This window comes from Salarias fasciatus, chromosome 10 (assembly GCF_902148845.1).
Source record: "Salarias fasciatus chromosome 10, fSalaFa1.1, whole genome shotgun sequence".
NCBI lineage: Eukaryota > Metazoa > Chordata > Actinopteri > Blenniiformes > Blenniidae > Salarias > Salarias fasciatus.
In genome coordinates this window covers 5,748,665-5,764,099 of record NC_043754.1, presented here as the reverse complement: position 1 = coordinate 5,764,099, position 15,435 = coordinate 5,748,665, and the positions used below count along the sequence as shown (strand labels likewise).

At 42.6% G+C, this 15,435-nt stretch overlaps 1 protein-coding gene across 2 annotated transcripts in view; it reads right to left on the bottom strand.

Annotated features, from left to right (window-relative positions):
- Positions 1–3,153: 3,153 nt before the first annotated feature.
- camkk1a (calcium/calmodulin-dependent protein kinase kinase 1, alpha a) overlaps positions 3,154–15,435 on the bottom strand; it is a 64,315-nt gene continuing 52,033 nt past the window's right edge. The window contains exons 9-17 of one of the 2 annotated variants that reach the window (XM_030100996.1): positions 14,393–14,481; positions 12,487–12,686; positions 10,543–10,596; positions 9,543–9,616; positions 7,341–7,428; positions 6,529–6,657; positions 6,342–6,445; positions 4,486–4,533; positions 3,157–4,174 (exon numbers count right to left, since the gene is read on the bottom strand). In XM_030100996.1, the coding sequence (XP_029956856.1) occupies positions 4,102–4,174; positions 4,486–4,533; positions 6,342–6,445; positions 6,529–6,657; positions 7,341–7,428; positions 9,543–9,616; positions 10,543–10,596; positions 12,487–12,686; positions 14,393–14,481 (859 nt within the window). In that variant the 3' untranslated portion in view covers positions 3,157–4,101. Of the gene's footprint in view, positions 4,175–4,485; positions 4,534–6,341; positions 6,446–6,528; positions 6,658–7,340; positions 7,429–9,542; positions 9,617–10,542; positions 10,597–12,486; positions 12,687–14,392; positions 14,482–15,435 lie in introns of both variants that reach the window. The other variant, XM_030100997.1, reaches the window with a different exon arrangement.

Here is a 15,435-nt window from a genome sequence, read left to right as displayed (position 1 = left end):
TACATTCAGAAAGACGCACACAGACATTCTCTCTCACACACACTTTTACATAATACAACACAGCAGTGATCAGAGTCCCTCACTTCAGAATACACACACGCATATATATATATATACACTCCTGCTTTCTCATAGCCCTCCTCTTCTGGATATAAATATGACCTGAAATCTTGATAAAATTACTCCGATCACTCATTTCTTGTGCACCCATCGATTTCGAGGACTCGACCACAAAAAGGCTTAAAGAGAAAGGAAAACCTGTTCAGCCCGCACTCGGCTGTGCTCCACTGCGTTTATGCGTCGCGATCAGCCGCTGACAGTGATGGAAGATCACCCACAAAGCCCTGCGAGCATTAAAGACGCTTTCAAGGACAAACTGAGTCCAGTCAAATTGGAGAAGTCGTGAACATAATGATGAACTTTGAGCTGCGGAAGACGGACGAGCGCAAAGCGCCGTGATCTTTCAACAGTGAAAACTGGCAGGAATAAACGACGTGGATGAGCTACGCTGTGAAACATGATGGAGTATAGGAAGAAAGCTGAAATCAGCTGTTTACTGAACTCGGTGATGGACTAGAAAAAAGCTGAACACGATGATTAACGGCTCTATAAATTTTTGAGTTTGTTTGAAACCGTCAACCATGAATAATATGACAAAAGATACGTCATTAATATTTGATCCAGTCCAGAAATTCCATCATTACACCTGAACCTTTCAAGCAATTCTCATATAACCTTCAAATAATGAATCATTCTGAGGTTTCAATTTCAATTTAAATCCAATTTTAATGAGACCTGATTTTGCAAAACACAGTGAAATGTGAAAAAACAAACCTGTGGCTTTGTGCATGTTTCTCCAAACTCTCCTTAACAGCTTAGCTTGGAAGCTAATGCTAGTTCTCGAGCAGTGGCGTCAGGGTCTCAGCGTGTTGTCGGCGTGGTTTTAGCCCATGGGCCTTATGTTTGACACCTCTGATGTAAACCTTTGCACAGTTTCTGTGTATAGAACTAAAAACTTCATATTATTACAGTGTGGTGATCGTCCATCAGTGCATCTCTGGAGAGGATCGCAAACGCAGAGCTGCTTATTTTTTTTTAGTTTTAACAGCTTCATATCAGCAGTAGAAACATTAAAGGACAGTCTGCTTTAACATGAACACACACACACACACACACACACACACACACAAATCAACTCGATTCAGTCGGGTGACGTTAACTTGTAAAAAGTCTCAGAAGTCTAAGCGACAGTGCTGCGACGTGCAGATCCATAGCAAAGAGTAACACATCAAAAAGCACAGTAACTATGGTCTTTTACAGGTGAAGCACACAGTTACGCTCTTTTTCAGAAACTGTACATTATTTTCATGGCTGCCACTAGTGTGTAAATGAAATCGCCTTGACTTCAGAGAACGGGGAAAAGTGCAAATGTAGAAATGTAAGCAGTGTTTTTTTTTTTTGTCTGGAAGTACAGAGACGACGAAGATCGCAGCTCCTCACACTTACTAATGCTCACACAAACATGCAAACGACAGGAAACAACACGTGTATGAGGACCAGATATAAAGCAGATAAATACAGCACTACTGAGCACACCAGTCGAGAGTTTTTGGTTCCAGGAGGATTTCACAGAAGACGAGCCAACACAGGCAGATTACTCCATCTCCCTTCATTCAGACCGAAAAATGACTAAACTCCACATTCCTCAGATTAAAAACAAAAAACACAGAGCTGACTCCAACGTCAACAGCATTCCTGACAGAAATCCCTGAAACACAATGAGTGAACATCCAGCCAAGTGCTTTTCCGTTCAGTACTTCATGCAGCCTCCTTCACTGAAGGACGCAGAGAGCCAGACTAATCGACCAAACGCTCTCCGCACTTCCAATCAGCCACACCGGAGTGGAAGTGGAAGTGTTGTTGTTGTTGACATCTCTTGAAGCGTGGGCCTAATCATGACATTGAAATGCCGCTTTTAGAGCAATCACAGCACTTCTTTCCTTCACGAGTGGGAAGTGCCGGGAAATAAAGAGTCGGAATGGCAGCAAAAACATTAGAACTGAGGTAAAACCGAGTCTGCTTTGAGTAAGTGGGACCCATTCGATAAACAAGACGTCAGCAAACCGCTCTGAATGACAGCGGATTTGCTCAGGTTGGTCGTTTCACTTGGTGAGCGTATTCAGTGAGAGTACCCGTTTCTTCAAGCTACTTTCAAGTAGTCACAGAATTCTGAATGAAGTTGATGTATCTTTCATAGAAAAACTGTATTATACGCTATAAAAAAAAAAATAATAAAAAAAAACTATCCTTATGCCAATATATTCCAGTAAGACAAATGAAGTCAGCTTTCTTGAAGCTGCTCTGGCCATGGAAAAAAAAAAAAAAAAAAAAAAAAAAACTTACTCGAATGAATTTACTCGAAAAAGGCAGCCTCAAATGATATATCCAGACAGCCTATTGATCACTCCTAAAAAAAGAAAAGAAAAAGACTTCAACAGGAAAACTTGGTCTATTAAAATTGTTCAAATATTTACTAACAAAAGTGTAAAAAAAAAAAAAAAAAAAAAGGTGTGAAAAAAATCAGCTTTATTCATTGAAAGAGGGAAACCTCCGAAGTATAGATACTCAAGAGTGAACTATGGAAAGATAAAAATGTTAAATTGTGATTATGACTTACTGTTCAGCAATCATTACATTTTTTAAATAATCATCTCATAAGTTATGTGTTTTCTCAGGCATTTCAACACAAAAAACATCCAAACTAAAAGTTTTAAGCAATTTTGATGGTCTCTGGACAAAAGAAGTGTAAAAACATTCTACTGCTCTGAAATATTGTGTTTTGGCTTTTATGACTTAGCTCACTTTAAGTCAAGAAGATTAAAGAAAATAAAGCTTGAAACACTTTCAATTATATGTGATAATACTAAAATATAAACCATCACTGTTTATATTTTGGGAAAATCTGTTCTGTTGTATTCTTTTTTTTAATGCATCAGTGAATAAACTTCATGAAGAAAGTAGTTTGTGAACTGTGCTAAAAATCTTTATTTGCTCAACCAATGTGAATTTAGAGTTCCACGTTTGTTTCTTAATGCTCTGTACAATTTACAGCGATGAAGCTGATCATAAGAAAAAAAAGTGATAAAAATGTCATAATTTACATAAAAAAAATACAGCAGTGAGGGTGAAATGTTCCCTTCTCTTTGTTAAAGTTCACTTTTAACGCTCCCTGCTCACATTAAAACCAACTGAATGTGACTGGAGTCCTGAATAAATAAAATAAAAACAGGATCCTTCTCAGGTATTTTCCACATTGATGTAAAAGCAAAAGTACCACTTTCTGCAGGATGGTGTGTGTCAAATCCCTTTCTCCTAGATTTCGAGGAGATGATTCGATTTCTTCTGCAAGAGTTGTGCTTTCGATCAGCTCTGCAGTCGGGGATATTGCATAATAAAAAGGTCTAAATTAGGATGTCGATGCATTGTTTTTCTCCTGTGTAGCACTTCAGACTGTCCTCATCCTGCCACGTTGAGTTCACATCAAATCCACGTGAAAAAAAGCAACAGAAATACACAGATGAGCGACACACGACGACGGAGACGAGGAAGCAGCGACAAACAGCCACGACGACACTGGAATAACTCGACGCGGCGCGATGGAGCAGCGTGCCTTTCTCACTTTGCTGGTGGAGGTCGGTGAAGGCAGCACAGGGGAGAAAGAGGACTTGCACCTTTTCCGCTGAAATCAAAACTATCAATGGCACAGGTATTCAAACAATGACACGCGAGATGCCTGGAGGCATTTCTGTACAATATAGAAAGGACGGATGAGGAATTAAAAGCCCCGAGGAGACGATTCGCTGTGGTTCACATGCCGGAGTCTGTGATGAGGTTCTTCTGTCCAGATGACCGGAGCAGGTGGTTCAGTCTGAAGATGAGGCCTGATTACTCACCATGCACAAAGCAACAGATAAACACCGTCCAGTGAGGAGAGCGGTGGAGCTGTTTGGGAGGAGAAGCCTGTGAGGAAGCGAGGGGGGGAAAGTTTTCACTGCGACGCCGGTCGGAGGGGGAACGAGAGGCGCGAGCCGGCGAGAGGTCTCAGGACGAGGGCTCGTCTTCATGCAGGTCCTCCAGCTCTCCTTCTCTGGGGCCGTCTCCTGTGCTCCCCTTTCTGAGGGAGACAGACAGAGGAGGGGGGGGGGGGGGGGGGGGGGGGGAGTCAGCGGCAGCGTCGCCATTTCTCCGCCTGAGCTCTTCTTCTTTCACCTCTGCAGGGCGAACGCCAAAAACACACAAAGCTTCGTCAGGGGGAATCGGCGTTTTGATGGCAGCGGCAGCAGGAGGGACGAGACAGAAAGCAACACGACATCTCTGGGATGCTCATGATGGCGGTTAAGCTGAGGGGGTGAGGCGGGGGTGGAGGGGTGGGGGGGCTCTGTGATGACGGCACGGACAGACGCACGGCTTCGCACAAAGTGTTACCTGAGTGAGGGGTGGAGTTTTAAAGAGGGCCGGAGGGGCCACGAGTCCCTGCAGCACATGGGGGAGAAAAGATGGAGAGGTCACAGGTGAGGGGGGGAGGGGGAGGGAGTGGGGACGGGGGTGGACATGCTGGATCACCTCCTCGACCAAACTGTGCCGTATACTGTCAGCTCTGACAGGGGCACCCCGCCTGATCCCTCCATCAGGCTCTCCACCTTCCACTCTGTGGATTAATGCAACAGGAAGTGGAGCCAAAACCGTCCAACGACCGGGAGTTCACGGAACCTTTACACAGAACAACTACACATCGATGACACTGTGGGAGTGGTGCACAGGATTGAGGGACCAGTATCACACCTCAGAGCGCTGACACAGGTGTTGTTCAAGATCAAGGGAGTCAGACTTGTTTCACTCCTCTTACGCACTGTGCATGGTTTTACAAACTCGCCCTGACAGCATGGCTTTGAGGCTAATGCTAGTTAGCTAGTGCCAGTCAGCACAGGCCTTTAACATCCTCAATATAAATTGTTTAAAAAAAAAATCTCAATATTTTCTTTGATTTTTTACAATTTTCTTGGTGATTGGAGGCCAGATTGGAGCCTCATGCGGCCCTGTAGGCTGTGTTGGGAGTTTCATGTGTTCAAATCCCTATCTTCTTTTTTTCTTGATACGTGCATGTTTAAAACCAGGGTCATCCTCTTCATCATTCAGGGTCCTTTCCAAAAAAACTGAAAATCATGCTGTGGCTACCGGGTGTCTGCAGGCACAGCCTTGACTGTCCCTGACCTTCATTCACAGTTTGGACTCAGACTGAATAATCTTCAGATCTGACTGCAGATTAGAGGGAGTTCTGAGTAAAAACCGACCGTAACACAAGAGCTTTGGCACAGGAAGCGGTTCACACCGTCAACTGCTGCACACATAGTCCCTAAAACGCAAGAAAAGTTATAGAGATAGAAGATATAATTTTCATGTGTGAGAAAAAAAAAGTTGCTAAGAGAATTAAAAAGGTTGTCAAGTTGAACACTGACAATCAAAATTCTTCACCACTTTACACAGCTGATGGTAATAAGACAGGATCTAATAATTCTACATTTTCACATGTAAAATATCTCGCAGTGAAAAACGCAGCTCATACTTTTCGGCTTTTTCACACTCAATGGGATGTATCTTTTCCAAACCACCAGCAGGGGGCAGTATCGCTTCACACTGCTCATGTCTCCTGAAACACCTTCACCTCAGATGACAGCTCTAATGGCCTGGAGCCTAACAGGGAAGCCTCAGCGTAGACTGGGGAGATGTAGTCTAATACAGCCTCACAATGGGCGGATTACAGTCTGACAACAGCGCTCCATCCTGAAACACGCCGCCGAACGCCATGCCCCGCGGGAACCCGCCGCACCGCGGAGGACTCTGCTTTAATCTGCCCTCCGCTGCACGGGTTAAAACCGAGAGGAGATGTTCTCTTCTTTCAAAGCAAGTCCAAGGTCGGCCCGAGGCGCGGCGCCTCTGTATCACTCTCACTCACTCTCAGGCGTCCCTGCCTTGAAAGCTAAAAGCAACACAAAAAGAAACACTTATAAAAGCTGTAAGCACTGCCTCGTACAATGAAAGAATGAATTATGGTGCTATGGCAACACAAAGCAGCGGCAGCAGCAGCAGCTGCTGCTGCTGGGAGAATGAGCGCGAGTTAACCTGATACAGCAGGAAGAGGAGACAGGTGTGGAGGACGACTCCCGTCAGGGTCTCAGGCAGTGTCTTGGTGTGTGTGGGAGGGTTTTTGAGGGGTTTTTTGAGTGTGAATGTGAAGGTGAGGAGGTCAGGGAGCAGGACTGTGTGTGTGTGTGTGTGCTTACATGAGCAGGCTGCCGGGTGCAGACATGGAGCGCTCCTCTCGCCTGCTCGGACACTCGAACGGGTTGCTGAAGGAGCGCTTCCTCAGCATGGCCTTCACCAAAATCTGGAACATCGACAGGGTGGGTGAATTCCCGCAGCGCCGCGGCTCCTCCGAGGGCCTCGGGAGCGGAGGACGCCGACGCTCACCACTGCGGAGAGGCTGGGGACGAACTTGACCGAGTTCTGGATGTCCTCCTCGGTCACCTCCACCGCCGAGCAGTGCTCCTCCTCCAGAGGCAGCGGGTCGGTGCCTCCCTGGGTCACCCACTGGTCCATCTGAACACAGCACGGCGCGAGAACATGAGGCAAGGCGCTGCGGAGACAGAACAACACTCGGCCTCACGGGCCGGCTGTAACCTCCAGCCTGCGGTCGGATGAACATTCACCAGAATCAAACATCTGTAATATGTTCGGTGTTTCAGATTATAGAGCCCATGTTTTTTTTTGTTTTTTTTTAAATTGACTGCTATAAAAAAAAAAATAACAGTTCATACCATGGTTGACCACTAGATGTCACTGTATGACAGCAGAACGCTGCTGCAGCACCTGAAAAAACTTAATTTGAGCTGTGTTTGTCTTACGATGGAAAGATAATGTCACCAAAACGAAGAAAGGAAGCTCGCGAACATTTAGACTGATAACTGTACAAGGAAAGAAACTTTTAATTCATATGCACAATGTACACAGAATTAAGCATTTAGCCAATTATGCCGTCTTCCCACGTTACTGCTCAGTGGACTCGTGGGGAAATGGGATCAAAAATGGGACTCAAACGATGAATTTTTTTTAAGTTATTCGAGTATTCTTGAGAAAATATGGTAAATACCTTTGAGGAAAAATTGACCTGTGAGAGTAGTTCTGCTGGCAACACCGCTTTAATTTTTTTTGAAGACTTTTACTTGAGGCGCTGCTTCTGCAGTAACATTCATCAAACCCCCTGTTGTGCGGCTCGGTGTTACCTTGATCTCCGGGATGTTGATCCTGGTGTCTGGATTCTTATCCAACATCCGCAGGATGAGGGTCCGCAGCTCTTCACTGATCTTTGGTCTGTGGAAAAAAAAACCCAAAAAACCAAAAAACAAAACAGCAAAATGATGATTCAGTGAACGCTTCTGTAGATCTCATAGGTTTATAAATACACACTGTCAGGAGGAAAATACACTATTTTACATTTTTCCACAAATTTGCTACATAAAAACTAGAAGTGCTAAGCAGGACCAAGACAACTTCAGCACTACTCAATATAAATGCATTTAAAGATCATTTAGGCAGTAAATTCAGTTCTTCTGTGAATTGTATTATAAGAGTCTGATATGTTGATAAAAAGGTTTGTTAACAGGATCAATACTTGCCAGAATATCTCTAATAAATAGAAAATGAAATCTCAACTCAAGATGTATTCATTGCAAGTCTGTACTGCTGAAAGATCTTCTTGAATTAAACTTTGAGTGTTTTTAATGTTGAACTTTTTATATAAAGCTATTGAAGAGGAGACACAGAAAGTGTCCTTCAGCCAGTGTGTTTTTATTAATCAGATGAAGTGAAATAAGCAGCATTTCTGCTTCTTTTTGAGAAATTGAAAGCTTAATTTCTTTTTTTTTTTTTTTATTTAAATCTTTGACCTGAACCTTGCTGCATTTAATCATTTTCTCAACACGTCCCTGAGTGTCTCTTTCACTGGAACCAAGGACAGAAATGATGGTTTATTGATGGACAAGATCTGAATGTTCCAGCAACAAACTCTAGAAATAATCAGAAAATTAGCGCAATTTGCATAAAGGAGAAAACAGTTTCCTCCATGAGTTCTGTTACCTCGGGGCATTTCAGCAAAGATTAAAAAAGAGCTGAACATCTGAACGCCACATGACAGCTACAGGAATTTATCTAAAAATCAAATTTAAGACAAGTAAATTATTTTGATTACCGAGATAAGCTACTAGAACTGAGGAACAAAATAGTTATATGATGACTGTATTTTGAAATGACATTAAAATTATAATGAATAAGTTAATGCTGCTTTTATCAGTATTAAATACAAATAAACTTTAATACAAATAAGTCATAGAAACAAATGCAATCAAATGATGAACTCTCAAATTGTTGATAAACTCAGACACTTTACAGTAGTAAATAAAAGATAACTTGCTGTGTAATACTGAACACGATGGAAAACAATGAGTGCTGGGCTGCCATGTCTGACAACAATAAACAGAGCAGTTTCTTTTATCAGTGCAAGGTTGAGCAAACTACTAATCGGAACAAATATTGCACATTTCGATGAATAAATACTGTGACAAAAGATGTGTTGGATTTCTTTAACATCAGTTTTTGTAGATTGGAGTCACACTGAAGTGTGTTCAGCTTTCAGTCTGTTTATGTGAAACTCAGATGACCGACACTCCGCGGCGTCCTTGAACATCTCTCATTTTTCGCTTTCATTTGCACGCTAAACAAACAGCCTTTATATGAAAGGAAATTAAAAAAAAAAAAAAAAAAAAAAAAATTACTTATTTTATCAATTTCCAGGGAGGTTTATTCAGTTGGTGTTTGAAAAACTATGCTGCTAAGCTATGTGACAGTAAAATGTAAATAAATGAGCAAAATGTGTTTTATTTGCGAATTGTGTTGTAAATACAGTGTTATAGGAGATGCCGAGCTCCGGCTCACTGCAGCCGATGGATCCATCGGGAGGAAGGCAGCACTTCATGAATGAGCTCCATGAACAATCATGGAGTCCCGTGAGCCCGCCGTGGGAGGAGCCTCATCGTGAACAATAGCGCACCATGCCCGACACACACTCCAGCCGCCACTCAGAGCCCCTTCACTCCCACCGCCCGTCCTCCATCAGGCCGCCTTTCATCTGGCCTGCCTCGGTCTTTGACTGAAAGGAGGTGTGGGGAAGGCGCGGCGGCTCGGACGTGTTCGGGCTGCTGATGCAGCTTTTTGTTTTTTCACGGCTTGTTTTGATCGCACACAGGTGACATTTGCAGCCTGCAGACTCTGATCGCTCAGTCAAGTTTGTGCAATTTTCCATCAATAAACAGAGGAAAATGAATCTGGCTCCAAGAGGAAGAAAGTTAAGAGCGAAGACTTCAAGTTCAGGAGGACAGAACAATCCAGCTGTCTGGTTTTTTTAAATAAAGTGGGACTGATACACTCACGTTTCGGGGAAATCCACAGGTTTGGTCCGTATCTTATTGTGCAAAGCCAGTATGTACTCATCAATAAACGGGCACTGCAGAGGGGAAAAAGAGGGAAAATCAGAAGGAAAGTAAACAGAATAACCACTGAAACTGGAAAGCGAGGATTTTCAAAAGTATGAGGAAAAACTTATATAAGCTGTAATCCAACATACAATTGAAAGCAGGGAGCTTACGCTTCTTTTAGCATTTTCTAATACTTTACACAAGACAAGGATTTTATAAGCAGTCAGTTTCTTCCAAATCTAATGTAATTTGACGTGAATCGTCAGTGTCGATTCTTAAAACCTCTTCCATTGTATTCGAGGCTGCTTCCAGCCTTTTCCCTTTGACCTCTGCGCTGCCAGTCTGACCACATTCAGAGAACTGAGGTGTTTCGACGGTTTTACTCAGACGGCCAATCATGGTGTGAAATCTCTAGTCTTGTGTCGCACAGTGAGAGAAACAGTTTGACATTAACTCCCAGCGCTTTAACTACACAACACAGCGCGACTGATGGCAACTGAAGCAACTCCAGCGCTGCACCAAAACAATAATTTGAAGATTTTTTGGGGGAAAAACATCACGTCTATCATTTATTTTGCACATGGGGATTCATCCTTGCAAAAGCAGTTAGGACAATCAAATGAAATCATTATAGAAGATGATCTTATTTCAAAGAAACTTTAGAGTGAATGACTTATTAATCGCCCTGGGGAAATTATTTCTCTGCATTTAATCCATCTACATGAAAAAATCCTATCATCACAGCCAGGGTCGTCTCCACTCGTGTAGAGCCAGTTAAATCAGGCTTAACTAAGCTAAATGTGCCTCAGTCAAGAACTGGAGTGAATGAAAGAATCCTGACTCTGTACCCGGACCAGGGTTGGAATCCCTCTCCAAACCGACAGTGTTTGGGATCCACTGCCTTGGAGGGTGTAAACCGAGCGTGTGGTTCTGACTTGATTCTCTCAACACTTGCCTTTCCAAAGACGAAGCAGTACAGGGTGACTCCCATGGCCCAAACGTCCAGAGCCTTCAAAGAAGTCAGAAAGAGTGACGTTAAAAAACAAAAAAAAAACCAAACGCCAATCATTTAGAAACTGCAGCCACTCCCGACGGTGATTTTTTTTTTTTTTCACCTTGAAGATGAATTTGATCAGATCGCAGAGGCTCTTCGCCTTCAGCCTGATCTCGCTCTGCTCTCTACTGGGAATCCATTTTCTCTTCCTTCAAAGGGACGAGATGATTAAACTCTCCTCCCGTTATCAGACACACCACGAACTCCGCTGGCAACCGCGGGGCCGCCGTGACATACGAGTGTCGGATATTGAGGTTTACGCTGATCTACTTGCTCCTCGGAACACGGACTAAGCAAATCCACATGTGGGAGACTAATCAGGGCGAGCCGGCTGCTCGCCGCGACTCTCCACGTGTGTTTGTTGAGGAGCCTGATGAACGCGAGGCCGAAGCACTCGAGCAGCTCTCGCACTCCGATAGCTTTTTGTCTGCAATCAAATGTTCTATTCTGGACCCTCGTTCACGGACGCGCTGTGGAAACCCTCCTCTGCCTCCAGATCTCCACAAAATGAAGAAACAACGTCATTAATGGAAGGTCGAGGCCAAGGACGGACAGAGAGACAGATTTTTTTTTAATATTCGTGAAATGAGCCTTTTCTCAACCCGCCTGAAGCTCCAAACAGTAGACAGGAAGAAGTAAATAAAGCTTTGTGTTGTGAATTATTGAAAGAAAAATATTACAGTCCAGTTTTGAGATCAAACGGCATGAAAACCTCACTACTTTCTCAGATTCTCCAGAAATCTGATACACATATCTGTATTGGAAAGAAGAAACTGTTTAATAATTTATCCACGCTTTCAGACACAAAAATAGATTAAGGCTGCAGTGTCAATCTGCTGGACCAGGCAAAACAGAACCAAAACAATCCTTTCTTTCTCTCTCCAAAGCCAATAATTAGTGTTAAAAAAAAAAAAAAGCCAATTTGAATGAAACCTCCTAATAAAAAATAGATTGAAATGTCAAAAAAGTTTAGCATGTCAGCTTGGAGACTGCTGCTCGATGGAGTCTCACTGTTGTGTTTAATTCAATATTCTATATCAGAAAATAAAACTGAAAAAGCCAATGTTTTCTGTTTTTGATGCCGTCATTTTATGGGCCAAATTGGAGACTCTTGCTGGCTGGTTTTGGCCCACAGTCCTTATGTTGGGCCTTATGTTATGTTATGTTAGTCCTTATGTTGAATTCAGGTATATGTTCAAATAATTTGTGAAAGTAAAGACACACAGTTTTGGAAGACGTTTGTGTTTATATGCCTAACAGAGGTTATTAACCGTTTATCAATGAAATTACTGTAACTTCCTGAACCATTGACATTTGCTTAAAGTGTCTCTTAAATGCTCTGAAATGTGGAGAAATCTTGATTAATGTAACTTTGATGGACTATCATAAAAACCTCTTGAGAATCATTATGCTGAGATTTCAGTTTTTTGCAAGTAGCACATTAAATAGATGGATTTTAGCAGTTTGGAGTCCTTCATGGAAAATAATCCAGCAAGAAACTTATCGCACTGTTTTTTAAGCTGTGCATTCTGAAATAATAATGTACAGTTATCATGAAAATCGCCCTGATCGATTATCTACTAGATTTTTTTGGTGAAGTTATGTGTTAATCCTTGTGAGCACTCCAGAAAAAAAAACAAAAAACTTCCCTTTGGTAGAAATCGAGGCTGACTTCTGCTGTATTTCTTCATTTCTCTGCTCTGGTAATATTTAGCAGAGCCACAGGCCTCTGACATGTGATCACAGTTTAATAGTGCTCATGTTGGCGTTTGCAGCTCCTGCGGCTTCCCGCCCACTCAGAGCTCCGACCCGCCTCCCGCATCCACATCCGCGCACTGCACTCACTTTCCCGCTGAAGCTCTTGCGCTTGTCCGACAGGGTCTCCGGAGCCATGAAGGCCGGGGTGCCGGCCGTGCCGGACAGCAGGGCGTCGTTCCCCTCAAACTGGTTGCTGACTCCGAAGTCTGCGATCTTCACGTGACCGTCGTCGCCCAGCAGCAGGTTGGAGGGTTTGATGTCCCGGTGCACGATCTTCTGGTAATGCACTGAGGACGGCAGAGACACGCTTTCGTTAGGATCTGCTTCATACAACAGGCGAACATCCAGATGAAGCACAAGTGGAAGTATAAATCTAAGCAGTGCCCCGAGGCGCAGCTTAGAAAACACAAAAGGAAAAAAAAAAAAAAAAAGGTGTAAATAAACGTAGTAAATCTGATGGAGATCTGCTGCAGCAAACAGATTGGACTTAAATTTCTTCTCCTTTCCTGGGAGAAGTGGGCCACGTATTATTGAGATGTTTCATCATGGAGCAGAACTGCCAGACAGGAGGTTAAAGGCCAATTTAATAATGAGAAAAGTGAAGCTCCAGAGCTGAAGTGAGGTTAATCTGACTGGATTTTACAAGAAGCCACAAAGAAACAAAGAGGCTTGAGACGGTTTATCATGCTACAAAAGCAGGACGGTAAACAGGAAGCAGCTGCTTTGAAACACAGAGGGATTGATTTTATATTTCCTGAAGAATCAACGCAATGTTGGGTTTAGTCAAAGTAACACAGCAGCAGTTGAGATTATGTCTGTGGAGACATCACTGCTTCCACCTCGTATGAGAAGACGGTGAACTGAAGGTCAGGAAAGTGAAGCACACTTGAGCCTGAAGCGTCTGTGATGGGATAAATGGCCGATTATAGAAGACTTAACATGAGATTCTATTTTTTGTCATGATGATTCTAAATATTCAATAGCAATAAATATGTAGATGGAAAATTTCACTTGAATTACTTTTTTTTTTTTTCTTATTTAACCATTTTATGATTAATTTTATATTTTCCATTATGGATTCTTCAGGTTTTACCACCTTCACAACTGCTGAAGAAATTATTCCAGATGTTAATGAGGTAATTTAAGATTTAATTCACAACTGATCCGCACATTAAAAAAAAGATACTGACACAGAGTCAAAGATTCTCCTATGATGCAAATATTTTTTTTCCATTTAGATGAGAAAATTTAACCAGAGAGCACCACCACCACATGTTTAAGCTGTAAACTGAACCGTATTTTTACAGTTCGAGTGACAATTTAGAAACATTCTGACTTTTGCAGTCAGGCATCAGCACAGACACCTACAGCCACCATATTGCCATGGGAGCCAGTTTGTTACCAGCTCAAACAAGGCAACAAATTATATTAAATTGACTCAAATTCATGTTTCATAGCTCATCTCTTTTATATATAAAGGTGTTGATTTCATTTCTTTTTGAAGTTAGCATTGCTACCAAGCTTTAAAAAGCGAGTTTCCTTTACTTTTTTGCTTTTTTGCATGTGTGCGTCTTGAACGAGTCTCTGCAGCGTCATTTCCCCGATCAGCACAGAAAGAGGCCGTATTGATCCCTGATCATTAGGCTCATTGCCCGGCGGAATTGATCCACTACAGCAAATGAGAAAGCAGCTCCACTAAACGGCACGCCGATTCTGATGAGGAGAACGGCGCGGCCGCAGCCCGGCCCCCGGGGGCCCGGCGGAGACAGAGGGCCACATAGCAGTCAAGTGAAATTATCACCGAGCAGCCGGACAGTGGAGGCACAGCGTCTGTTTCATGTGGACAACGAAGAGGGGTTTTCTTAGAAATGATGTGCGTGGATTGTTTTTATCTGAAACAGGATGTACTTTGGTGATAATGAATAATCTGTGCACATACACATGAGTGTGTGTGTGTGCGCGTGTGTGTGTCTGTGTGTATGTGTGTACTTACGGTACTCAATGCCGAGGATGACGTCTCTGAAATACAAGCGCGCCTGCTCTTCTGAAAAAGGCTTGTCTGTGGGCACTTCCATCACCGGACTGCACATTCATCCATGAAGGAGAAAAACACACACACACACACACACACACACACATACACACACGCACGCAGGAGTTTGACTTCAAATATGAGGACATTTTAAAAAAAGGATTTAATCAGCCTCATTAAAAGAGGCTGATGCTCAGCAGCTCTGTGTAAAGCCCGCCAGCAGCCCGCCAGCAGCACCCACAGCTTACCGGATGAGTGGATTTTCCCTCACAAGACAAGAATCTATGTATATGTAAACAGAGTCGCACTGCCAGAAGTCATAAAAAATGCTGTACATGCTCAGATTCGTGTTGACAGTAGAACCAAAGGATATGTTCACTGTCGAGGAATCCTTTAATGTCACTTCTAGTACATTTTAAGAGCATGTAAATAAAGAATATGTGGGTATTAACACCCTGCAAACTCTACGATACATCTGGAAGAAGTAAGAGAGTCAAAAATGAACAACAAAAAAAAAAATCATTTTGGAATCGTTAAGTGAAAGGTATTAAAAGCAGAGGCCTTCATGGCATAATGCATTCATAAAAATTGGACAAAGGGAACTAAATAACGCAAAAGAAATGTAGTCATATTCCTTAAAGCACCAATTTCTGAGCAGAGGACACCAAATAGGGATTTTTAGTGGACTTTTATTCCTCCTAACTTTGACTTCCTTTGAAAATAAAACAGTCATGCTGGGAATAAGTGACACCCCCAACAGCCAGATAATTTTTATATTCAGTATCAGAAGGCAAAGTATCTCCAGTCCAATCGCTATTTTTATTTTATACTGATTTATTGTTTAAAGTCATTTTTTTTCATGATTTATCAGCATTTTCAAGCAAAACCTCAGCACTGTCCATATCTAAAGAACCAAGTTTAAAATAAAATCATCTAAACACTCTACATGCCTTTACTCGGAGCAAACAGATTCTCCAAACAGATCAAACAGGTGTTTTCTCTCT